The following is a 26,361-nucleotide window of genomic DNA, read 5'->3' as shown; positions in this document are numbered from 1 at the left end:
GGTGGATAAATAGGTGGGCCCAGGATAATATTGGTGAGAATGCTGCTTTTTGTTCCTTCAGTTACAGAGTTCTTGAGCTCGTGGCTATAAGCATAGACTTGGGAGCGAGCCTGATTGGGAATTTAAGTCCCCACTTCACCTTTTATGAGCTCTGGGATCCTGGACACTCCACCTCTTACTATTCAGTTTTCTCATCTGGGAAAAGTAGATAACAGGACTTAAATCTTAGGATTCAGAAGCGTTAAAGGATGAACTCACGTTAAGGTAAGTGAAACGAGGGAGAGGCAACTGTTCAGACAAGGAATAAAAGGAAATTGACAGGACTAGAATTTCTATTTGAATCATTCAGGGTGTCTGCTACAACTTTAGATTCCTACGCCTTGGCCCGAGGAACGGAGATTCATTAGTTCGGGGACCCAAGATGCTGTTTTATAAAAAGAAACTTACAAAAAGTCACAAAAATAATGCAGCGTTTCTGTATGCCCTTACCATTTCCCCACTAATGTGAACATCTTGTATCGACATCGTACATTTGTAAAAACTAAAAAGTCAGTGTTGGCACGTTACTCCTAACTCCAGACTTCATCAGATTTTCCACTCACGCTCTTTATCTGTCCCAGGATCAAATCCAGGATACCACACTTCATTTAGAGAAGATGCATTTTTCACAAGCTCTTCTAGCTGCTGAGAGGGAGGTGGATGGGGATCTCATCTTCAAAAACACTGGGACATTTAGAGGCCCGAACCAAAATTGCTGCATTCCCAAGTTGGGGAGGTGAAATGCAATTGTGAAGAGCAGAATTGGTGGAGGAGATGAATACAGCAGACTGATTTTAGAATTAAAGAGGGAATCCTCTAGACTACGTGAGAGGGAGTTACCTTCAGAACAAGGCATTAATGCCGGGGAAAAGAGGTTGTGGAAGGAAGGGGTACAACCTCATCCTCAGGCTAGATTGAGAATGCCTAAGTAAGGCTGTGAGTAGGTCAGAATCAGCAAGTGCAGCAAATTGGGAACAGGTGTTTCAGAGAACACACACAGAGGACTCACATAAAGGAAATTAAAAGGGGTCAGTTAGCCTGCAAGCTACATGCAACCTGGGTGTTCTGGAACCTGGTGTTAATGCTTTGGCAGTGGGTCACAATGAAAAACATCAAGCACTGCCACAGTGCAAAGTAGCAGAAAGGGTAAGGGTGAGGCTGGGAAGATTTTGTTTAAGGAGAGTTCTAAGGGTCTTGGGTGAAGCAGGGGCTGGAAGGGGAGGTGGATAAAGCACTCTGACTGTGATCAGTTGTCACACTGAGGAGACACAGGAGTCCCCAGCTCGGGTGACAGGTAAATGTTCGTAGAGTTGAGAAGGTGAGGATAAAGCAATATATATTTTTAAGAAGCCAGCAGCCTGTTTTTGGAATCCATGGAGGTTTTTTGAAGGAGATACCACCCATATTTTACTAAAGACCTTAGGTTCTAGGCCTATCACTGAGTTTTCCTAATCACAGTCCAATTGCTCAGCTTCCTTACAGCAGTTCTAAGAGTCACCTAACCTGTTCCTTCTCAAAGAACGTTAACCATTTTTCACTGGACTCAAGATTCTTATAATGTCTATACCACTTTTCTTTCCCACTAAGTTGTTCTTTACCCTAGAAATCCTAAACCACAAGCTGATATTCTTTAAATTTCACATTAAGTACAAGTTCTGTCACTTGTCAAATGTATTTGAAAAAGTTCAACAGAAATTGCTGGAGAGGATGTGGAGAAATAGGAATGCTGTTACACTGTTGGTGGGAGTGTAAATTAGTTCAACCATTGTGGAAGGCAGTGTGGCAATTTCTCAAGGATCTAAAAATAGAAATTCCATTTGATCCATCAATCCCATTACTGGGTATATACCCAAAGGATTATAAATCATTCTGTTATAAAGACACATGCACATGTATGTTCATTGTGGCACTGTTTACAATGGCAAAGACTTGGAACCAACCCAAATGCCCATCAGTGATGGACTGGATAAAGAAAATATGGCACATATACACCATGGAATACTATGGAGCCATAAAAAATGGGGAGTTGTGTCCTTTGCAGGGACATGGATGAAGCTGGAAACCATCATTCTCAGCAAACTGACACAAGAACAGAAAACCAAACACCACATATTCCCACTCGTAAATGGGTATTGAACAATGAGACCACATGGACACAGGGAGGGGAACATCACACACTGGGGTCTGTTGTGGGGTCGGGAGTTAGAGGAAGAATAGCAGGGGATGGGGAGATTGGGGAGGGATAACATTAGGAGAAATACCTAGTGTAGGTGACGGGGGTGATGGATTCAGCAAACCACTGTGGCATGTGTATACCTATGTAACAACCCTGCAAGTTCTGCACATGTACCCCAGAACTTAAAGTACAATAAAAAAAAATAGAGAGGAAAGAAAGAAAAAAGAAAGCAAGAAAGAAGAAAGAAAAAGAAAGGAAAGAAAGAAAAAGAAAGTGAAAGAAAGAAAAAGAAAGAAAGAAAAAAAGAAAGAAAGAAGGAAATTGCCTTAGCAACCTGTGTCCTAGGAGGCAGACTTCACTGAAGGCCTCCTAGATCTTTTGCATTGCTCACTGGCACAACGCTGGGCCCAACCAGGTAAATAAGTGTCTGGCCATTAAACTTAAGGTCATTTAATCCTTAACTTGATAGATTCTGGGTGTTTTCTACAAATCTGCATAGAAACTAGCACTTACCTGGGACATTTCTCTGCCAGCTGTCAAAGGATTTTCCAAGTAGTTCCATACTCAAGGATGCTGTGCGATGGAAAAATGAAGCCACAGAAATCTTAAATGTGTTAGGAAAAGGGCTGGGTGATGAAAGATTCTAGCGAATCTGCACACCGCAGCAAAGTGTTTCCAGAAACACTGCATAACCTAAACACAGAATCAAGAATAATTTGGCTTTTGGTTAAGATTGGCTTTGGCATGTGTTTTTTTTAAACCAAGGAATAGTGTATTTAGAAATGTGGGAAAACTACATCAAAAAAATGAACTTTGAGTTGCAATAAAATCAGACACTGTTGCTGGATTTCAGTAATGTATGGGCATCTAGGTTACAAAAAGAGAACATGTGAATAAAATACCAGGATAAAATTTCTCTAGAAACGTTGAGCTTTAACATTACATAGTTCACCTCAGAATAAACTATATAGAACCGTCAATAGGCAACCGCTTTTATGCTACAAAAATGGCCATTTCACTTGCTTCAAATCCATATTTCAGATCTTTGTCTTTTCTTTGTAATGAAGATGTAAACGTTTTAGTTCACACTATACCAGAGTTAAAATTTCACTGGTGTCTGTATTACAAATGTTAAAATAATCCTAAAAATGCAAGTAAATTTGAGCTTTGGTTGTCAATCTTTTTCATAGTCTTATGTTAGAGAACTAATCTTTCCCAGGTATCAAACTCTATGAAATCTGCCATAGTTACCACCTACTACTAACTTAGTTTCCATGTCCCGTAACAGTTGTCAGAGAACCTACCCACTTTCAGTGACATTTATATTCTTATTCCAACTTGACCTCATTTTTCATTTATCAAAATGACTATATTGCCTTCTGGAATTTAAGCCAAAGGAAAGAACGATATTACTGGTCCCTATTCTATTGATTTACTCTATTTTTGTCACCTAGGCTGAAGTGTAGGCATGATCACGCCTCATTGCAACCTCTGCTTCCCAGGCTGGAGTGATTCTTGTGCCTCAGTCTCCCAAGGAGCTAGGACCATAGGCAACTGCCACCATGCTCAGCTAATTTTTGTGTTTTTAGTAGAGAAGAGGTTTTGCCATGTTGGCCAGGCTGGTCTTGAACTGCTGGGTTCAAGTGATCTGCCCGTTTCAGCCTCTGAAAGTGCTGGGATTACAGGCATGAGCCACTGCACCAGCCCTTACTCTTGAAGTCAAGGATTTATGTCCAATGTCCCTTTGCCAAACTGGTTTTTAAATATTTGACCACTCATATATGTCACAACTTCTAGTTAATGTCATATTAATAAGGTGCAAACCATCTTATAAATAAGGATTCATCACTGACTTTTTCTTCTAAGTTACATCAGATCATTGATTCTAGTCTGCAGTTTATCAAGATAAGATGTTAAGTTGAAGATTTTACCTTAAATTCTAAGGAATTTTTTTAAAATGAAAAATTAAAATGGATAAGAGTATACCAATATTATCAGGATTTAGTGAGAATCACTGAAAATGAGTGGCTAGATTAGTTCTAAAAAAAGCCAGTGATTTTTAATTAAAATGTAAGCTTAAGTCACCCTCTGTATAGAGAAACTTTAACTCTACTTTCTGTACTTACTTTTTCTGTGTAACTGTTTGAAAACCTCCAACACCCTTGTTCTAATTCTACGGTATTCCTGGAAATCCTTTCTCTTTGGCATATTTAATTTTATGTTCTAATGTGTTTTTCCTCTCAGACACAATAATCAACTATTCAAAGATGCCATCTAATGCACTATGTTACTAAGTATTATGGCCAGAGAGTGATGTTAAGCGTAATGAATTATCTTATAATTGAAAAGAGCTTAAGCAAAAACAGAAACAAATATTCTATCTTAAACACAGGCATGAATTAAACCAACTTGTGAATGGTTAAGGCAACTTACAAAAATGCTTTAAGACATATCAAGTGAGAGTAGGAAGGAAGAGCCCTTCAATCCCTGACAATGCTGCATCTGCTCCTACTGGCTTTGGGAGTTGTTAGAGTCCCATGTTTTTTTTTTTTCAGAGAAAGTCTCCCTCTGTCCAGGCTGGAATGAAGTGGCATGATCTTGAATCACTGCAACCTCTGTCTTCCTGATTTAAGCGATTCTCCTGCCTCAGCCTCCTGAGTAGCTAGGACTACAGGCACCTGCCACCACACCCAGCTAATTTTTGTATTTTTAGTAGAGACAGGGTCTTACCATGCTGGCCAGGATAGTCTTCATCACTTGACCTCATGATCTGCCCATCTCAGCCTCCCAAAGTGCTGGGATTACAGGCTTGAGCCATGATGCCCAGCTGAGTCCCATGTTTTAATAGGAATACTGCATTGATTCCAAATGCATGTGCAGCAATATTGGGAGAAAAAAATAGGAAAGAAACAGAAAAGTTATCTTTAACATTTAAAAAGCTTTTATTGTTTTAAAAGCCTTACATAATTCACAGCTATCAGCCCACACACTAAGGAAGTCTCTGTGCATAGGCAGAAGGAACCTTCACTTTGAAGAGGCATCTATAACTGTGTTTACATTAAAACAGACAGAAGAGTGTAAGAGTGTGTTGTTGCCCTGACAAGGTCTTAGTTGTCCTTGAGTTAACTTGAATTGAGGTGTTTCTTCTTTTGAAAATATGAAGTTTTCTAGTTCTGTAGCAGGAGAGGTGGTATTTTCCTGTCTTTTTAGATGAGGGGTTCAGATGTTACATTACTCCTCATTTCTTCCTTTAGGAGAGGATGGCCTTAGCGCACTGAAGATTAGTTAAATCATCAGCACTCAAAAGACCTGTTCTTGGCAGCGCTATCTACGTCTCCGTCTTTTCTCATCCTTGAAAAAGCCTAAGAATGTCAAACAGAAAAGAGGTACAATTTTAAAAAGGGTTCCAACTTTTTAACAGTCACCACTGATAATAAGCCACACATGCAGACTTCTTTAGGTAGTTCAGTTACAGCTACTTAGGCTGAGGTTTACACTGCCAACTTCTGTCAACTCACTAAGGTAATCTCAGGGCTAGAATTAGATTGCTGGAGCAAAGGGGGGCTTGTTTTATTAAGTTACTTAAAAATTAGCTTCCCAAAGATGTCACAGTATTGTGACAGGCTTCTAACAGCAGCAGCATCTGTTACCTGTGCACTTGTTCCTTAAATGTAATGAACACAAACTTTTGCAAAAAGTTAGTTTATTAATCTATTCAAATTCTACCAATTTGTAGTAATTATATACTCAAAGCAAATTTTAATGAGGCAGGCATGCGCTGGATTGTATTGGAATGTCAATGAAGTCTAATGACTAAAGCATCAAAAGGCACTACACTTCACTTGCACATTATGGTAAAAAAGTATTATTTTAAAGTACTCCCAGGGTACTACAGAGCATGCCTATTTTAAATGTTCAACCTTGTCAGCTGTATTTTTACTGTGTAATTACCAAAAGTCACAAACCATAAATATTACTTAGTCCCATGAAAGTTATAAAAGTTATCATTTCCAGTAAAATCCCATGTACTTCCTGCATCCAATACTTCAGACACACACACCTCATACAGTCTAAGTGCAGGTCTCTCGGCTTAGGCACTAATGGTTTGTCTAACACACCCATGGGACTGACTGCACTGTAGTATACACAGTAGAAAATGACATAAATTTGCAAAATGAGTAATAAAAAATAGTCAAGAGTGGTAAGTGCATTATATAATGATGTCTATTCCTAGACATCATTAGGAATAAAATGGCAAGAAATCACTTCTGTATGATTATCTGAAAGGGCAAAGGTTCAAAAGCAAACCATTGACAATGAATTAAACTTGATTAAAACATATATATTTTTTTCAGGCGGAGTCTCACTCTGTTGCTCAGGCTGGAGTTCAGTAGCGTGATCTTGGCTCACTGCAACCTCCGCCTGTAGGGTTCAAGCAATTCTCCTGCCTTAGCCTCCAGAGTAACTGGGCTTAGAGGCATGCATCACTACACCCAGCTAATTTTGTATTTTTAGTAGACACAGTATTTCTTCATGTTGGTCAGCCCTAGCCTCGAACTTCTGACCTCACGTGATCCACCCACCTCAGCCTCCCAAAGTGCTGGGATTACAGGCATGAGCCACTGCACTGGGCGGAAGCTTTCCATTTTTCTAATCATAACTTAATATGACTTAGTCACAGATGTTGGCACTGCCGACTGCAAATCCACTTAGTAACTTCATACTCTTACCTCCGGCTTCCGTGTTCTTTCTCTGTCAAGGAGCTGAAGAGGCAAACCCACGTGGTCCTGTGCCAAAGTGCAAAGATCAAAGTAGTATTTGCTGTAAATGCTGCCAGGAACTTGGATATTATAATCAATTAGCTTCAAGAACTGCCTTTCCAACTCATTCCTGGGGAAGGGGAAACACAACAAAACCAACACAGGACCATGTTAGTTCACTGGGCCAGCTTCAAAAACATTATTCTCATGTAAGAAATGTGGTAAAGCCATCCCGTGCTCTAGTTTATTAGAACGCATGAAAGAACTCACACTGGACAGAACGCTTTCGATCGAAGAAATACAAGAAAGCATGCAACTTTCCCAGCTCTCTTTGAAAATAGAAAAAACTTGTATTGGAAAAAAACATGGATATAAAAAGTGTGTTAATACACTTGATTTTCTATTTCTGTGAAGAATGTCATTGTTTTTGCAGACTTGTGGAGGAACCACGTTGGTGGTCTCGGATAAAACCTGGAGGAATTCTCTGTATTAGCAGACAGGCTCCCTTCTTCCCTTACTTTCCCACAAATGAAGTCTGTCTCTCTGTGCTAGGCTGCCTGGAGCTGGGAGAGGAGCGATACAAGCACTCCTGTGGCCACGAGCTCTGGAACAGCACTAGGTCTGTCCAGACGGCACTAGGTCTGAAGTCAGCACAGCATTGTGACTGCACAAGGCCCACTGTAACATCTACCTGCTGCCACTTATGTCACTCAAGGCCCCGGGGCTCTACAATTAGCAGGTAGTGAAGCTAGCCAGGCTTCTGTCCTTCCCTTAAGTGCAGTAAGTTGCCCTGGTCCCTATGTGATAACCTGCTTGTCGTTGGCTTAAACCGACTCTCTCTTTCTTAGCTGAGAGCTGTTCAGGCTTCATGTTAGCTTCTTGAGCCAGACAGACTCCACCTTCGTGTCTTCATTTTAGTTATTCCCCTCATTAAGTAAGTAAATGCAGTATGTAGCTGGGGCAGGATGACACTGGGCACATCCCGGAGTGCATCTGCTGATAAGCGCCTGAGTTAAGCAGTTCCAGCAGAGCCTGGGAATGCAGTTGCTGTTGAGTACCCAGAGCCCCCCTATGTATAAATTGGATGTCTTTTTATGACAGCTCTAGCCCTCGCACCTGGTACTGTTTTATTTCTCACGTACCAGTTTATCTTTTAACTTTTTTGCTTACTCTGCTTCTGTGAAAAAATTGCTTCAGCTAGGTTCCTCCCTCCCTTTTCAAACTAGGGTATAAGAAACCCCTTAACTCTTTCTTGAGGGCCGAGAGAATTTTGGGTGTTAGCCACCTCTTGGTCACTGGCTAAAATAAAGGACTCATAATTCAACCTCAGAGTGTGGCTCATTCCTTGACTCACTTGGGTATAACACCTGGATGGGTTCAAAGGTGCTGCCTGGGAGCCTAGGCTGGAGTCATAAACCTTAGACATCTACCTGGTGTCCTGTCCTACCATGGCTGGAGCTGGCACTGAATCCACCAGGCAAATCCCTTCCCGCTCTTCCTTCCCTTTTCCCTAGGCAGAGTAGCCAGTCCCCACGCACATCATTGCAGTCCCATGGAGCTTAGTGCCAGGTCACCACAGATGTTCACTTAATAATACCCCACGGATGTTCACTTAATAATACCCCAAGGTATTAATCAGCTTGTGAGTGCAGCCTTCCCTGGAACTCATTCTTCAGGGCTGTGGGCTCCCCTCTGGACCAGGGTAGGTCCAGAGATGCCATCCAAGAGCCAAGGCCTGAATCGTGGACTCCTACAGCTCACCTGGTGCTCCGCTGACTGTAGCTGAGCTGGTATCTAAGCTCAAGGAAACTCCTCTTTACTCTTCCCTCAGCATTTATCAAGCAGAGGGAGTCTCTCCTTGGAGCCACCGCAGCTGACCCAGCACATCTCTGTCTCACTCCAGGCCCATGGCATGTACTACCTGGTCATCACTGATGATGCTTCAGGGCCCAAGGGCTCTTTCATCAGCAAGAGATGAATCCTGCCATTACTGAGTCCTAGCAGGTTCCCTTCTGGCCCAGAGTTTGTCTAGAGATGCTATCCCAAAGCTGGGACCTCAGATGGGGGTTTCCTGACTCTGACCAGTGTCCTCTCCCACTGTGGCTGAGCTAGTATCCGAGTTGCAAGACAAAGTCCTCTTTCCTCCTCTTTCCTCAAGCCGACGAAAGAAGTCTTTGTCAGAGCTGTGAGCTGCACTGTCAAGGGTTGAAGGAGGGGTGAGCAAACACTCCCTAGCTGCCCCAGCTGCTGTCTCCCAGGGTCACATGCCCCTCCTGACACACTGGTTCCAAGCGCAGCACGGCACTTGAACTTGCCTAAGAGTTGCAGTCCTTGTGACCTAGACAGGCTTTCAGGTTTATTAAGGACCCCAGAGTATTTTATCCCACAGCAGTCAGGCTTTCACAACTCAAGTTCCATCCACTGGGATGAACAACTCCCCTATGGCTGGGGCGAGTCTAAATGTTTTTTTTTTTTCGGTGGGTGGGCATTGGGTGAGTTCAGCCTTGTTGTGCTTTCTGCTATGACAAGGGAGCACTGAGTTCAGGAAAAGTCCCACAGCTGCTGTGCTCTCCCTGCCCCAAGCATGTAGCCTCTCTCCTTGCCACAGGTTCACAGGGTGGCATCGGCAATACAAGACTGTCTTTTCTACACTGTTCAGTGCCTCTTTCAGTGATATGAAGTTAAACCCAAGTACTACGATCACTTACCTGATTTTTAGTTCTTATGAAGGTGCTTTTTTATTTAGACAGTTGCTAAATTTGTTATTCCTATGGGGAGCACAATTGGCACAGATTTCTATTCAGCCATCAGGCTCCACCTCTGTGACTGCATACATTCTGAATGACAGTCTTATCTGGAGTAATAGGCAAATGTGAAAAAAAAGAAAACCAAAAAGCCAAAACCTCTTGCCGGTGCCTGTCATAATCTTGATCTTCATATGCTGCTGAATGTCATCAAGAGGTGTTTTTTTCAGATTTTTCTAAGTGTCACCCACAAAGCCATTCTCTCTGTCTAGTGGACACTGTGAGAGCCTCTGCTGGAAATGCCTCCCTGGCTCACCCTGCCAACTAGCTCCAAGGCCCTTCCCTTTACAGCACTCAGGAGGCCAGAGTGGAAGAAAGACCCATGAAGCTCTTCTTTCAGTGTCATGTTGGTGCCAACCCCATGACTCAGCAAGATTTCTTGCACTCTCATGGATAACTTGCCCCCCCCACCCCCGCAAATGCTGCTGTGGTTGCACGAGTGCCCTGGGAACCTCCTGAGTGTGGCGAGCATTGGGTGATGCTCCAGCAATGTTTCTCAGACTGCCTGAGGGGAACACTGGAACTTCTAACTCATCAGCCCAATGATGCGACACTCTGAAGAGGGAGGGGACGGGGCACAGGGATCTGTGGCTATTCTGTATCTCAAGGTTTCTATAAAACAGATCTTCAGAAAAAAGCAGGGAGAACACTAGCAAAAGCAAGTACACAATGTATGACTCAGGGTGAAGCTACACATTTTCCCCAGTCCACAGGCCCCAGACCTGTCAATGGCCAAACAATGATTTCAAAGGCCAGACATGTGCTCCTTACAGAGAGACTGGAACTTGCAGACAGCTTGTAAAAAGCCATAAGGATATTTACTGTACTATTATTTTCTGGTAGTACACTGGTAAAATGTTTGCCAAAAATATCCACAGAAAAATATTTTTCAATTCATGAGCAGATTATTACAATAACAATTTACCAAGACCTACCAATGAGCAATGAAAATATGAACAGTTGTTCTAAAATGTGATGTTTATGCCCATTTCCATTATCAGTACAATGTAAACTTTAAAAATAGTTCTTAAAGTGTTAAGTTTACGGGACCAAAAAGTCTTGAGAAATGATTAGAAAGTTCACAAAGACAGCTGGGCATAGTTGCTCATGCCTGTAATCCCAGCACTTTGGGAGGCCAAGCAAGGCAGGTGGATCACCTGAGGCCAGGAGTTTGAGACCAGCCTGGCCAACATGGTGAGACCCCGTCTCTACTAGAAATACAAAAAATTAGCTGGATGTGGTGGTGGATGCCTGTAATCCCAGCTACTCGGGAGGTTGAACCGCTTGAATCTGGGAGGCGGAGGTTGCAGTGAGCCGAGATCATGCCATTGCACCACAGCCTGGACAACAAGAATGAAACTCCATCTTAAAAAAAAAAAAAAAGAAAGAAAGAAAGAAAGGAAAGAAAGTTCACAAAAACCATACAAACTCACATTTCTTCAACTGCAACACTGTCAAAGTTCTCATTCCACACAGCTTCATCATTCCAAGCCTTGGCGGCAATAAGAACGGCTCCCATGACAATCCTCCTCCAGGTGGTTGGACAAATGTCGATACAAACGTAACTCACCAGTCTCTCTACGTAAATCTGCAAAACATAGCAAACACTGGCCTTTGACTTAGCTCCGTTTAAGTGCTGTGATAAGAACTCTTACGAATGACAGATTCCTTGTGGTCTTGACCAGAAAGTAAGTGCCTTTTATTCTTACGTTCTACAGAGACTTGATCAGGCCAGGCAAGCGGCCATATCACAATCATAGGTCAGATACTTCTGCTACTTACTCTGCCCAGAGAAATTTACAGCCCAATTTTGGTCACAAGAATGACTGTACGTCTCAGCCAAGGGCATCATAGAAAGAGGCAGTGTCGTCACCTTCACACTCATAAGAGAGAGCACACACACACATGCTCAGTGTGGATTAAAGTTGTTCAATATATCCTCAAGTGCCTATCACATATAATATCTCACATCTAGCTAGTAGGCAGATGGGAATTTTACAAGTATGTCAAACTTGAATATGTAAAACCTATGTGATAGCAAATATTAACCTCCTTATCACAAAAACTCACCCTTCTGGGGCACTAGCTTGAAAAACTGCTGGTCAAGAGAGCCTCCCAGTGGCTGCTGTGCAGAGCAGCATGGCGGACGCAAGTCTGTGGGGTTGTAAAACTTTCCACATATGCAATTGCTCACTTGATAAGAAACACACATGTACAAAGGAGAGTCCTTCCCACAGCCCCTATTTTTCACATCTTCATGATCACTTCATACAAATTTCTTATGTCTTACATCATGTGCAACTTAAACAATTCTGTTGGTTTTAAAGTGGAAAAAGCTGCCAATCTCAGTATCCCTGGGATTCCTCTAAACCTGCTGCCCAGCAGTTTGTGAGACAATTTCATGAATTACTTTACATCTATCAAACATCGGTCCCACAAAGAATTGGGCAAAGTGAACAGCTGAGTAAAGATTAAAGGTGAGCTGTGAGGTGTTGTTACCTCAGAGGGTGCTCTGCGGAACAGTATGTCTGTGAGCTACTTGAACCCTTTACATCTTAACAAATGGATGAAACTTTATTTATTTATTTTTTAAAAACAGGTGAGTTTATTTCTTGTATGCAGGTTATCCAATTGGAAAACATTGCCAGATCTGAGCTGCCAAACTCAAGTATGTTTTCAAAAACAAATGGCTATTGAACATGACATGTTTCAAAGATTCTGCTCCCTTTCTCCCAAACTGCGCTCTCAAGTATTTCAAGAATGAATCTCCCTCCCTGGGTTCAACTGCACAGGATTCAGAGAGCACTGAAACATGGCAAGGCTTCAACTTCCCATCCCCTTTCCTGCTGAGCCGCTGAGCTGCTGACACTCATCCATGCCACAAGCCCTTCTAGGTGAGTTTGAGAAAAACTCTTTATTCCCACTGATGTCAACTCTTCCCTCAGCGCAGTTGACCCCATCTCACTTTTGCAGAATACTCTTCCCACAGTCACCTCTTTCTGAAGATTTTCTTCCTCTCTACCAGAGACTTCTCCCAAATGGTGTTTCCTTTGTCCCCATTCCACGCCTCACTGCTCTCCAACTATGTCCTCTCACTGGTGTGCACAACACCATAACCTCATGCCAGTTCATCTTCCAACTCTCCTTCACCTACGCTGCCTGCCCTGACATGACTCTCCCAAGGTTCGTTTTGCCAATAGGCTCTTATTTCTGGTGCCTTCACACTGACAAACTGGAGCTCCTCATACATTTCCATTTGCCTAGATGCTGGGGCCAAACACCTGCATTTCACTTCCCCTGCTCCAATCCGTGTGCAATGCCTGTTACGTCTACCTTCACTGGTAGTCTGCCTCGTTTCATGGTGAACCACAGTCTGTCAATGCTCACCTGTACTACCCTAGAGATTTCTTAACGCTCTTCTCTACCTCCAGTCTGCCTCCCAGCTATGGCCTACTGTCCCCAAAGCAGCCGGCATAGCCTCTTCATTTAGAGCGTGGCACTCCCCTGCCTAAGATCTACCACGAGTTTCCCATCAAACTGGAGCAAAACCTTAACTTCTTCCTATGGCCTGCAAGCCAAAAGGCCCCGTGAGCTATGGCACTGCCCGTGGTACCTCATCTCTACTGTTTCCCTCATTCTTAACTCTGACCATGCTGGTCACCTTGCTGTTTGTTCCTCAAACACACACGAAACATGTTTCTGTCTGTCTTGGCAGTCATCCTGCTTCCTGTAATGTCAGCACTCTTTCTCGTCATACATTTAGTTGGGGTCAGCTCTCTAGAGAGGCTCTTCTTACCATTCTACCTCAAATAGCCCCCAATCACTCTGTGTCCCTTTATCCTGCTTTCTCTTTCTGCTGTTTCATACTACCTAAAAAGATACTTAAGTTCAATCCACCTAGAACACAAGCTCATAAAAACAAGAACTGTGTTCCACCTGTCCTCTCCTCTACCCCAGCACTTAGAAGAGCAGCACAGAGTCAGCATCCAGTGAGTGTTCACGAATTAAGTCACCGCTTGGCAGCACTCAGCACTGTGACCACAGCCTCTCCTATCTTGAATTCTTTCTCCTTTTATTATCCTCTTCTGCTTTTCCTCCTCCCACTCTAGTAGCCATTCTTCTGGGGGCTTGTCCCTTAAATCATAACAGACCTTACTGACCCATCTGCTGTCCGCTTTATCTGTTTTTGAGACAGGGTCTCACTCTGTTGCCCAGGCTGGAGTACAGTGGCATAAATACAGGTCACTGCAGCCTCCACCTCCTGGGCTCAAGTGATCTTCCTGCTTCAGCCTACCATGGACCTGAGGCCACAGGCATGTGCTACCATGTCCAGCTAATTTCTTGATTTTTTTTTTTTTTTTTTTTTTTTTTTTTTTTTTTTTTTTGGTAGAAATGGGTCTCACTTTACTGCCCAGTCTGGTCTTGAACTCCCACAGTCGAGCAATTCTTTCAACTTGGCCTCCCAAAATGCTGGGATTATAGGCATGAGATACTGTACCTGGCCTTACTTTTTCTTCTCTTAAAATACAGGGTCTCATCCTTTGGACAAGGCTGGACTTAAACTGCTGGACTAAAGTAATTCCCTCAACTTAGCCTCCCAAATAGCTAGGACTAAAGGCATGAAACCACCAGGCCTGGCTTGTCCAGTTTCATTCTACACACTCATCATCCAAGGAACAATGAATTTAGGGCAGCAGCTCGCAATCACAGCAAGCATCAGAACTGCCTGGGGATATAGCCTGGGACTCAGCTTAGACCTATACTGGCATCTGTTCCTGCCCATCAACTGGATGGTTTTGTTACCACTCCCCATTCCAAGTCCTCCACATGCCCTGGATGTGTGTGCACTGTGTATGCATGCGTGCACTGAAGTGTGGGGGGAGAAATCAGAAATCCGTCCTGCTGTCTTTAATAGCAATTGTTCTGCAATTAGAAAAGCAATTGAGACATTCTAAGCCAAAACGATGATTCAACTCAATGTGTATATTTGCTTTCATAAGTTTCTCTTAACATTCTGAGATAATTTCAGAAACTTACTGTTATTTAAAAACATGACCATACCACCCTGTTTACAAGACAAATTGCTAACGATGCTTTATAAAAAGAAAATGTCTTACCAGACTCACGATTGCCAATTCAGCTGTTAGCCTTAGAGCTTTAGACAGAGCTCTAACAAATCCGAAAATCACTTTGTATTCAGGATCATACTTCAAGTAGTCCTCCGGAAGCTGTTCTTGCTGAAAGAAGAAAGGATGCAATCTAAGTATCCATTGAAAAAAAAATCTGAAGTGCTCTTAAGACAGCAGTGTTCACATTGGTGCCCATGTATCACTTACAATCATTTTGACTGGTGAGATGTCTTTCAGTTTTTATAATATGAGCAGTAGGATCTTAAAATACCGTAATGATTTAATACTCACCAACATTCACTTAAAAATAGCATGAGCTTATTAAGCTCAGAAAACGTTTGCTCTTTTTTGCTGTTTCCCCCACATGATTCTATCCAAATGTAAGCTACTCTTAGGTTTTAATGTCTTACTGACCATCTGCCATTCTGCTCTGCAATAAAACTTTGAGAAAATAGTTTCCTGTAACCATGAGACTCTAAGCCTATGCTGTTAAATACAATAATCACTAGCCACATGTGGCTATTATGTACCTGAGGAAGTGCATTTTTAAATTTTTACACCATGTAAAATTGATTAAAACTTAATTTTTTTAACTCTCTTCATAAAAAGGCTTCTGTTAAAAGTATTTACATATTCTTACATTGCTTGATGCTACTGACAATTATCTTTCCAAAAGATAGATTTTGTGTTACTTGGACAGTATATTTACTCACACTAGCCCACTAATTAAACAGGGCTGCAGATCAGATCTTATTCCAGCATGTTCTTTTTATAACACTTTTGAAATAAGATGACTAGATGTAACATGAAATGGGGATCGAGACTTAAAGAAAGATGCCTTTGACTTTGGCATGAAACCGATAAAAGTCTCTGATGAAAATACAACCTCAACAAAAGTGACACTTGCTGGGCCAGGCACAGTGGCTCATGCCTGTAATCCTAGCACTTTGGGAGGCCAAGGTCAGGAATTTGAAACCAGCCTGTCCAACATGGTGAAACCCCATCTCTACCCAAAATACAAAATTAGCCAGGCATGGTGGCCGGCACCTGTAATCCCAGCTACTTGGGAGTCTGACGCAGGAGAATTGCTTGAACCTGGGAGGCGGAGGCTGCAGTAAGCCAAGATGGCACCGTTGCACTCCAGCCTAGACAAGAGCAAAACTCCGTCTCAAAAAAAAAAAAAAAAAAGGTGACACTTACTGTAAATGGATGTAACGCTTCATCAAATATGTCCAAAGATCTATCGGCATCTCTATAAAATAAGAATGTGCATTACTTCAAAAATTGTTAGTATCTTAGTATAATATCTGTTTTGTAAAAGAATGCCTCCTATGTGCTTTGGTGTTTACTGCACCAAAGCAAACAGTTTTTACAAATTATTCTCCTGGATCCTGACCTGCAGAGGTTTTCCTGACCTCTTCTTACTCAGCACATCATGTCCTGTACTGGAAAGTCTTTTATATGATAACCAGTCAGAACTGCCTATAAGAACGGACCCTCCCTAACAGGCAATGGCAATAAACCAAACATATTTTCACTCTTCTAACCACACACTGAAACACGAGAACATTTTACAAAGCAGTGGTGGTGGCAATAAACTCCTTAGAACTTTAATAAATGTCAATGTGATTCAGATTGCTAGCTTCCTTTCTCTTTGGTTCTCTTTAGTACACTCTCATGATGTATTTATTTATTTTCAGTAGTTTGAATTAAAAACTCATCTTCCTTTTTATTTTAAAGGAATCCAGTCTTTGATGAACTTTAAACTTCGTAAAACTTAATACATTGTGCCTGTGTGATAAACCAGTGGTTCACCAAATATGCTCCATGGACCTCTGGGGATCCCCAAGAACCCTTTTCCAGAAGGCCTAAGAGGTCAACACTGTTCTGATAACCATACTAATTCAACCTGAGAAAGCTGATAAAAGAAAAATGAAAACATTTTTTAAAATTGTAAAGATATTGCCTGCTTTTTCATAGACACTTGCCATAATTGTATAAAAGCAAAATTGGGCAAAACTGTTGGTTTCTCAGCATAAATCAAGGCAGTCGTACAAAATTACACCAGTAGGCATTCTATTCTTTACTGTCCCTTACATTTAAAAAAGACAGCCTGAATTACTTAAGAATGTCTTTAATGAAGCAGTAAAAATGGTGTTATTAAATCTTGACATTTCTCTTTAGTATTCTGAATAAGTGGAAAGTTAACAAGAAGCACTTCTGTTGACTGCAGTATGGTTGTGTTAAAAAAAAAAAGATTTAACTGTGAACTGAACAATCACTTTTTTCATAGAACATCAGTTTTATTTGAAAGTACAACTGGGTCAGTGCAGTGGCTCATGCCTGTAAAATCCCAGCACTTTGGGAGGTTAGCACTGCAGCTAAACTCCTTCAGGAGTTCAAGACCAGCCTGGGCAACATGGCAAAACCCTGTCTCTACCAAAGTCACACACACACACAAAATAGCCAGGTGTGGTGCCACACACCTGTGGTCCCAGCTACTCAGGAGCCTGAGGTGAGAGGACTCCTTGAGCTGAGATCATGCCAATCCATTCCAGCCGAGTGACAGAATGACACTAGGTCTAAAAAAAAGTACAACTATCATTCTCAAAAATAAATGAAGTGAGGGTGCTCTCATTCACGAGGAAATGTGTCACTCATGTCACAAGGAAAGTATTTGTTCCCAGTGATAAAATTTAAGCTTTCCTGAGGACTTTGAAAAACTTGTTCCTTCTACTATAATATAAAATATTGACAGCCTCTCAGTATTTTAAAATGTTTTAAAATAAGATTGGTGGTTAAACTAAAAAAGTGATTTTTTGATACAATAAAACATAAACCAGTATTTTCCAAATAATTAATGCATACTATTATAAATGCAAGTATGGGTGGAAAGATCCATTTACTGTTTAAGAAAGATCGATGAGTGCTGATGGAATAAATTAATGTGTAAAATGCCACTGTAATTTAAGAAACTAGCACTTGTGAAGTTTTGATTTTGTATTAAAGAATACCCACAGCTGTCTGAAAGCTTTAAAAATACACTTTTACCAACTACATATTTGCATAAGACTACGTTATCTTACTGCTTTTTTAAAGCAATTTGCAAAAAAGTGAGCTAGAAAATCCAGCTAACTTCTGTTAAGCCCAACATTAGAGATTTTCAATAATATAAATACATGACACACTTTTACTGAAGATTTTGTTGTAGAAGAGTTACTGCTTCATTAAAAGATTTATGTTAACAGTATTGTTCTCAGGAATATTTTTTGCTGTCACAAGCTGGGTCATGGATTACTACTGGTAAAGGTCATCAATGCTACTAAACTTTCTGCAATGCACAGGACGGTCCTCAGGACAAAGCATTATCTAGCTCATGATATCAACAGTGGTAAAGCTATGAAATCTAAACTAAAAACAGATTTTGAAAAAAATCTCAATTTTGTATTTCTGTCACAGCGAATACCAATATAATCAATATAAAAACATACTCAGGACTCTCTGTCATTTAAGAATCAAAAGAGGCTTAAGGGTCAAAGAAACACAAACAATTTGCTTCAATATTTTAGTAGGAACAATATAGCTTATGATATCTAGAGCTGTGACCTAACGCTGAGCTTGACAGCTTGCAAAGTAATTAGCCAGAATAACAAGACAGGATTTTTAAAAGCTCACCTTCGCTTGATATGATAATGTATCGCTAAGGTCACACTGTGGAAGAAAAAACATTCGTCACAATAGATGTTATCATTTGTTAGGCCTGAAGACATTTTTTAAAAAGGGTACAGAGGAAACTCTCCTAGTGGCCCTGAAATTAAAATCTTCTAGTTCACAACAGTACCATAAGGGCACTTTCTTGCTTTCGTTTCTTAGCTTTTAGCAAAATGCAAGGCAGTATGCTCTTAGAAGACATGTTTCTGTTGATGATTCTAATATATAAATAACAACATATTTCCCTGTTATATGCCCTTCTACGTACAAAACCTTTTGTCCCATGCACTTTATTTTATGTATTTATTTATTTTTTGACTCAGAGTCTTTCTCTGTTGCCCAGACTGGAGCGCAGTGGCGCAATCTTGGCTCACCACAACCTCCCCCTCCTGGGTACAGGCAATTCTCATGCCTCAGCCTCCCAAGTAGCTGGAACTACAGGTTTGCACCACTATGCCCAGCTAACTTTTGTATTTTTAGTAGGGAAGGGATTTTGCCATGATGGTCAGGTTGGTCTCAAACTACTGGCCTCAAGTGATCCACCTGCCTCAGCGTCCCAAAGTGCTGGGATTACAGGCGTGAGCCACCGCATTCAGCCTCGTGCAATTTATGTCTATATGCCCATATGTTTAAATTTAACCCATACAGTAGTGGTTTCTTTTTTAAGATGTTAGGCCCGGGATGGGTGAGGTGGCTCATGCCTGTAATCCTAGCACTTTGCGAGGCCAAGGTGGGCAGGTCATGAGGTCACGAGTTCGAGACCAGCCTGGCCAACATAGTGAAACTGTCTCTACTAAAAATACAAAAAAGTTAGCCGGGCATGGTGGTGGGTGCCTGTAATATCAGCTACTCAGGAGGCTGAGGCAGGAGAATTGCTTGAACCCAGGAGGTGGAGGTTGCAGTGAGCTGAGATCATGACATTGCACTCCAGCCTGGGTGAGACTCTGTTTCAAAAAAAAGATGTTAGGCCCTGCATTTTAGTTTAGTTTACTATCTCCTACCCACCCAATTTGTATTATTTCCCTAAAAATATATAATGAAAGTGACTTGTAACAAATAAAATTATCTGAAATCACTTTTGCATAATTATTAAAAGATATATTAGTAAATATTAGCACACAGGAAATCAATGATAAGTACAGTGATCCTAAAATAAGCAGTGCTAACAAGGCAGTGTAACATGACACAGTGTAATATGAATGGCAGGTACCTTCAATTAGTTTAACTGAAATACTTGTGAACAGATACAGCTCTTCAGATATATGTAATTGTATTCCTAAGTTACCCACTGATGCTGTGTATCAGAAAACAAGAGGTTCTACAGAAAGCAAGAGGTTCTCTTATGTAAGTTATGTGCTTTCATTTGCCCTCAGCATCTAGAATGAGGCTCAAAAGCACTGAGGGAAGGCAAATCTCAATTTTAGTAATAGGCCTATACAATATTAGCACTTTTTAAAACGCCTGTAACATTAGCACTTAAGATGCATATGTCTCTAGTCCTTCAAGTAGTTTTCATCTCTGAAATCATTTTAAAATCACAGAATTTGAAGTTATATGCTGGAAAGGACCAAGAAATATGGGACTGTGTAATCACATTTAATCCAATACTCATTTTACAGATCAGGAAAACAAACCTTAAAACTGACTTGCCCAGGGTCCTACCAAATAGGAGCAGTTTCTTGTCCTAAACTCAAATTAAGCAGCGGCTCTCAGACTTTGCTGCACATTAAAATCACCTGAGGAGCTTTAATAACTGCCTCAGTTTCTACATAAAACGTTTTAATTTAAATTAGCATTGGGGATGACTTTGGGCATCAAAGTTGTTGTTAAGTTTCCCAGGTAATTTCAATGTGCAGCAAAGTTTGGAATAATGGAGTCGGGGTGAAAATCAGAATCTTCTGGGATGCTTTTCTTCACATAAAGAAGCCTCACAGCCATCCCTATTTTTCAGCTGTGAATCCATCTGTTCCTGGGCTTTTTGGGTGACTATTAATTACTGCCTCAATTTCAGAACTTGTTACTGGTCTGTTCAGGGATTCGACTTTTTCCTGGTTTATTTTTAGGAGAATGTATGTGTCTAAAAATCTATCCGTTTCTGCTAGATTTTCAAGTTCATTTGCGTAGAGGTGTTTATAGTATTCTCTGATCATAGTCTGCATTTCTCTGGGATCAGTGGTGACATCCCCTTTAGCATATTTTAGTGTGTCTATTTGATTCTTCTCTTTTTTCTCCTTTATCAGTCTGGCTAGTGGTCTATTTTGTTAATCTTTTCCAAAAACTAGTTCCTGGATTCACTGATTTTTTGAAGGATTTTCGTGTCTCCACCTCCTTCAGTTCTGCTCTGATCTTAGTTGTTTCTTGCCTTCTGCTAGCTTTTGAATTTGTTTGCTCTTGCATCTCTAGTTGTTTTAATGGTAATCTTAGGGTGTCGATTTTAGATCTTTCCCACTTTCTGATCTGGGCATTTAGTGCTACAAATTTCCCTCTGAACACTGCTTTAGCTGTGTCCCAGAGATTCTGGTACATTATGTCTTTGTTTTCATTGGTTTCAAAGAACTTACTTATTTCCGCCTTAATTTCGTTATTTACCAAGCAGTCATTCAGGAACCAGGTAATTCAGTTTCTGTGTAGTTGTACGGTTTTGAGTTTCTTTTTTTCTATTTTTTCACATAGCACTTATTCTAAAACGGACCACATAATTGGAAGTAAAACACTCCTCAGCAAATGCAAAAGAACAGACTGAGAGACTGCTATGATTCTCATTCTTTTGCATTTGCTGATACACTGTGATGCCAGAAGAAAAAAAGCTGCTCCTTCTTCCAAGACTAATGTCCAAAGTAGTACACATTGCAATGCATTGAAAAACTAATTTTTCACACACAAAAAATCCAATAAAGGGTCCTTTTCATTGCAGTCAACATTGTCTTAAGGCATAAAGGCACCAAAAAAATAGCTATACTTTTCTGGGATGACTTATTTGCTAACTGATTTTTCCTTCTACCATGACATCTAAGATTTCTTAAAAGAGAAATTGATACTTCATATTTAGAATCTGTATATCAATATATAGTTGACTTCACTTTCTTAAATGACTGCTGAAGAGGACAACCAAATGGCTGAAATAATTAATTTTAGAATAAAGGAATCTGTCCCTTGACACTATGGTTGTACTCACAGCTTTAGTGTCGTTTTAAGATGACATTGACTGGCTGTGCTGTCGTCAAGGAAAACTGTCGAACGTGAACTATACAGCCCAGTAGATACCTGAAGGGGAAGGAAAGAAAGTGTAAGTTAAACTTATCAAGGTGTATTTTTTTATCGGTTAAAATGTCAAATGACAAAGCACTAGGATATTTCTTACACTCTGTGAACTGCCTGAGTGTGGCATCTTGTGCACTCTATAGAGAACTCATCGGAGGCTCTTAACTTCCAGAGATGATGTTTGAGATACAGGTTATAAAATGCTGCCCTAAATAAGGTACCTGTCATCAAACCCAACAAGGATTTTATGAATTCCCTTTATAAATAATGAGAAAAGTTTAAAATAAGATCTGAGAATTTCTATTTCTATTATTTATTTACTACAGTAAAATGTAACGTATTAAATAATATCGTAGAAGAACATTTTATTGCAGTGAATAAGAGACTAATACATTTACTAAACTACTAATCCTAGATGTATTATTTCCGGTGACAAAACAAGTTTCAGATTCAGAGACTCTGTGTGCCAGTGTTGCTAGACCACCAACAAGTGAGGAAGCCATAGGTTTCTCTAGTCCTGTTTTCTTATGTGGAGGATAAAATTAGTAACAATTTAATATTCTCTCACACCCTGAAAACAGATGACAACTTAAAAAATTTAACTTTCCCTTCAAGTTTAAATAAGACAGCCATGACATGACTCAAATGAGACTCTTCGACAATACTTGCCATTAATTTCAAAACTTAATTTCATTCTATAAATCATTTGAGCTGCACCCTAGGCATTTTCCTGCTATACCCTACTCTCTGCATAGAATACCACTTTTCTCTTTCCTTGTTTCAGCAACTTTGACTACATCTACCCTCTTGGATCTGTTTGCCAGCAGCCACACCAAAACATGTTTCTTTGGTACACTAATGAGTCAGATTCACCACTGGTTACAAGAGACTAAGTATTCTCATGAGAAAGTATGCCTCTCCATAAAAGTAACAGCGGGCCCTAACTGTTCCTACATCCAGCTGCTGAGCATAGAATTCTGAATAAATCAAAAACGTCAACAAGTGTTTGACAAACTAACTGAGTCATCATTTGGACTCAACATCTTACTACATTTAATTAAAACAAAAACACTACTAACAGATCACTCTTTGTAGGTATTATTTAAGGTGTCACAAAATAGAAACAAATCATCTAACTTCAGTCAGCATAAATCAGAGTATGAAATGCTATGATCTTTAACAAGAAATGGAAGGGCTTACTTAGTGGTTTTAAGGTATAATAACAAAAACTAGAAAATAATCATACCTAGTAATTTAACAAGTCAAAACTAAAGCCTTACCATCAAAGGTCCAGTTCCCCTTGGATACCAGTGCCCACCCACTGACTTCTTCCATTGTACCTGCTGCCTCTCATTTTAACCCATTAAAAACACTAAAATTGTTTTCCTTGTAGAGATCTTTCACCTCCTTGCTTAGGTGTACTTTTAAGTATTTTACTTTATTTTTCAGCTATTGTAAAAGGGGTTGAGGTTCTTAGTTTGATTCTCAGCTTGGTAGCTGTTGGGGTGTAACAGACCTACTGATCTGTGTACATTAATTTTGTATCTTGAAACTTTGCTGAATTCATTTATCAGTTCTAGGAGCTTTTTGGAGGAGTCTTTAGGGTTTTCTAGGTATACGTTCATATTATCAGCAAACAGTGACAGTCTGACTTCCTATTTACTGATCTGGATGCCCTTTATTTCTTTCTCTTGTGTGATTACTCTGGCTAGGTCTTCCACTACTATGCTGAATAAAAGTAGTGAGACTGGGGCATCCTTGCCTTGTTCCAGTTTTCAGGGGTAATGATTTCAACTTTTCGCCATTCAGTATTATGTTGGCTGTGGGTCTGTCATAAATGACTTTTATTACATTGAGGTATGTCCCTTGTATGTCAGTTTTGCTGAGGGTTTTAATCATAAAAGGATGCTGTCAAATGCTTTTTAAACCTTTTAATCATAAAAGGATTTTGTCAAATGCTTTTTCTTCGTCTATTGAGATGATCATGTGATTTTTGCTTTCAATTCTCTTTCTGTGATATATCATATTTATTGACTTCCATATGTTAAACCATCCATGTATCCCTGGTATGAAACCTACTTAAACATGGTGGATTATCTTTCTGATATGCCAATGGGAACTATAAAACATAGCTGAATGAAATCATGGATAACACAAACAAATAGAAAGACATCCCACACTCATGAATGGCTTAAATAAATATTGTAAAAATGACCACACTGCCAAAAGCAATCTATAAATTCAATGTAATTCCTAACAATATGCCATTATCATTTTTCACAGAACTAAAAAAAAAAAAAAGAACCCTAAAATTCATATGCAACAAACCAAGACCCTACTTAGTCAAAACAATACTAAGCAAAGCCAACAAATCTAGAGCCATCACTTTACCTGACTTCAAATTATACTATATGGCCACAGTCACCAAAACAGCATGGTACTGGTATAAAAATAGGCAAATACACCAATGGAACAGAATAGAGAACCCAGAAATAGACCCAAATACCTATAGCCAACTAAAACATAATGTGAAGAAATTAAACCATATACGGTTTAATGCCTGGAATAACTGGCAAGCTACATGCAGGAAAATGAAACTGGATCCTCAACGCTCACCTATACAAAGATCAACTCAAGATGGATCAAGGATATAAATCTACAACCAGAAACCATAAAAATTCTAGAAGATACCATTTGATAAACCCTTCTAGACACTGGCTCAGGCAAAGACTTCATAGCCAAGAACCCAAAAGCAAATGCAACAAAAACAAAGATTAAGCACGTGAGACTTAACGAAAAAGCTTCTGTACAGGAAAAGGAACAATCAGCAGAGCAAACAGACAACCACAGAATGGGAGAAAAGCTTCACAATCTCTACATCTGATGAAGGACTAATACACAGAATCTACAAAAAAATCAAACAAATGGACAAGAGAAAAAAAAAATCCCATCAAAAAGTAGGCGAAGGACATAAACAGACAATTCTCAAAAGAAGATATACCAATGGCCAACCAACATATGAAAACATGCTCAACATCATGAATGATCAGGAAAACGAAAATCAAAACCACAATGCCATACTACCTTACTCCTGCAAGAATGGCCATAATCAAAAAATACAAAAATAATAGATGTTGGTGTGGATGCAGTGAAAAGAAAACACTTCTCTACACTGCTGGTAACAATGGAAACTAGTACAACCACGATGGAAAGCAGTGTGGAGATTCCTTAAACAATTAAAAGTAGAAACACCATGCAATCCCGCAATCCTGCTACTGGATATCTACCCAGAGGAAAAAAAGGCATTATACAAAAACAATACTTGCACATGTATGTTTGCAGCAATACAATTTGCAATGATAAAAATATGGAAGCAGCCCAAATGCCCATCAATCAATGAGTGGATAAAGAAACTGTCATATGTCTATGTATAATGTGTGTGTGTATATATATACACACACACACATATATATACGCACACACATATATATGTATATATCATAGAACACCACTCAGCCATAATAAGGAATAAATTAGGGGCATTCCCAGCAACCTGGATGGAATTGGAGACATTATTCTAAGTGAAGCAACTCAGGAATGGGAAACTAAACATTGTATGTTTTCATTCATACCTGGGAGCTAAGCTATGAAGATGCAAAGGCATAAGAATGATACAATGGACTCTGGGGACACAGTGGAAAGAATGGCAGTGGAATGAGGGATAAAAGACTACAAATTGGCTTCAGTGGATGCTGCTCAAGTGATGGGTACATCAAAATGTCACAAATCACCACTAAAGAATTTATTCATATAACCACCTGTTCCCCCCAAAACCTATAGAATAAAAATATATAAATAAATCAACGACAGCATTTTTGCCAGCAAACATAAAATAAAATGAAAACTAAAGTTTATGTTTTTCTCTCTCCTTTTTGGCAGGACAAATTTTAGATATGTTTTTTAAGAATAACATTTTTCCTTTTTCTGAGTCAGGGTCTCACTTTGTTGCCCAGGCTGGAGGGCAGTGGTGCAATGATAGTTAACTGCAGCCTCAATCTCCTGAGCTGGAGCAATCCTCTACCTTAGCCTCCTGAGTAGGCAAAACTGAAGGCACATGCCACCATACCTGGCTAATTTGTTATTTCACCTTTTTGTAGAGATGAGGTCTTGCTATGTTGACCAGGCTAAAAATAAATAAATCTTAACTAACTTAAATATTTCTAAGACTTTGGGCATTCATGAAAAAAACTCCATCTATAATAATAAGGGAAACTGAAAAATAGAAGGGGAAAAATTAAAAACCAATGCAGGTATACTGGTCTAAGCAGCCTAGTGTATGAATAACAAGACTATCAGAAAAAAAGTATCAGAGAAAGTGAAACAAATTATCAAGCACAGATAGTCTGCAGACTTAGTAGCCTCAATAAAATGTAAAGAGTCCCACTAAGCTGTTGTTACAAAGTTTCAGAATCTCAGAGAGA

The 26,361-nt window shown here is 40.1% G+C and overlaps 1 protein-coding gene across 10 annotated transcripts in view; it reads right to left on the bottom strand.

Annotated features, from left to right (window-relative positions):
- LOC135272635 (WASH complex subunit 2C-like) overlaps positions 1-26,361 on the bottom strand; it is a 136,724-nt gene that overhangs the window by 72,153 nt on the left and 38,210 nt on the right. For 7 of the 10 annotated variants that reach the window (XM_064371105.1, XM_064371103.1, XM_064371101.1 and 4 more), the window contains 6 exons: positions 21,795-21,883; positions 18,584-18,619; positions 16,109-16,160; positions 14,897-15,016; positions 11,213-11,367; positions 6,946-7,105 (listed from right to left, as the gene is read on the bottom strand). In XM_064371105.1, coding sequence (XP_064227175.1) covers positions 6,946-7,105; positions 11,213-11,367; positions 14,897-15,016; positions 16,109-16,160; positions 18,584-18,619; positions 21,795-21,883 — 612 coding nt within the window. Of the gene's footprint in view, positions 1-2,764; positions 2,789-5,041; positions 5,069-5,133; positions 5,578-6,945; positions 7,106-11,212; positions 11,368-14,896; positions 15,017-16,108; positions 16,161-18,583; positions 18,620-21,794; positions 21,884-26,361 lie in introns of those variants that run through there. The other 3 variants (XM_064371109.1, XM_064371108.1, XM_064371106.1) reach the window with 3 other exon arrangements.

The sequence above is a fragment of the Aotus nancymaae genome, unplaced genomic scaffold, assembly GCF_030222135.1.
Source record: "Aotus nancymaae isolate 86718 unplaced genomic scaffold, 86718_ANA_hifiasm-v0.15.2.pri h1tg000119l, whole genome shotgun sequence".
Taxonomy (NCBI): Eukaryota; Metazoa; Chordata; class Mammalia; order Primates; family Aotidae; genus Aotus; species Aotus nancymaae.
Note: the sequence above shows the minus strand (reverse complement) of the source record. Positions and strands in the feature narration are given on the sequence as shown.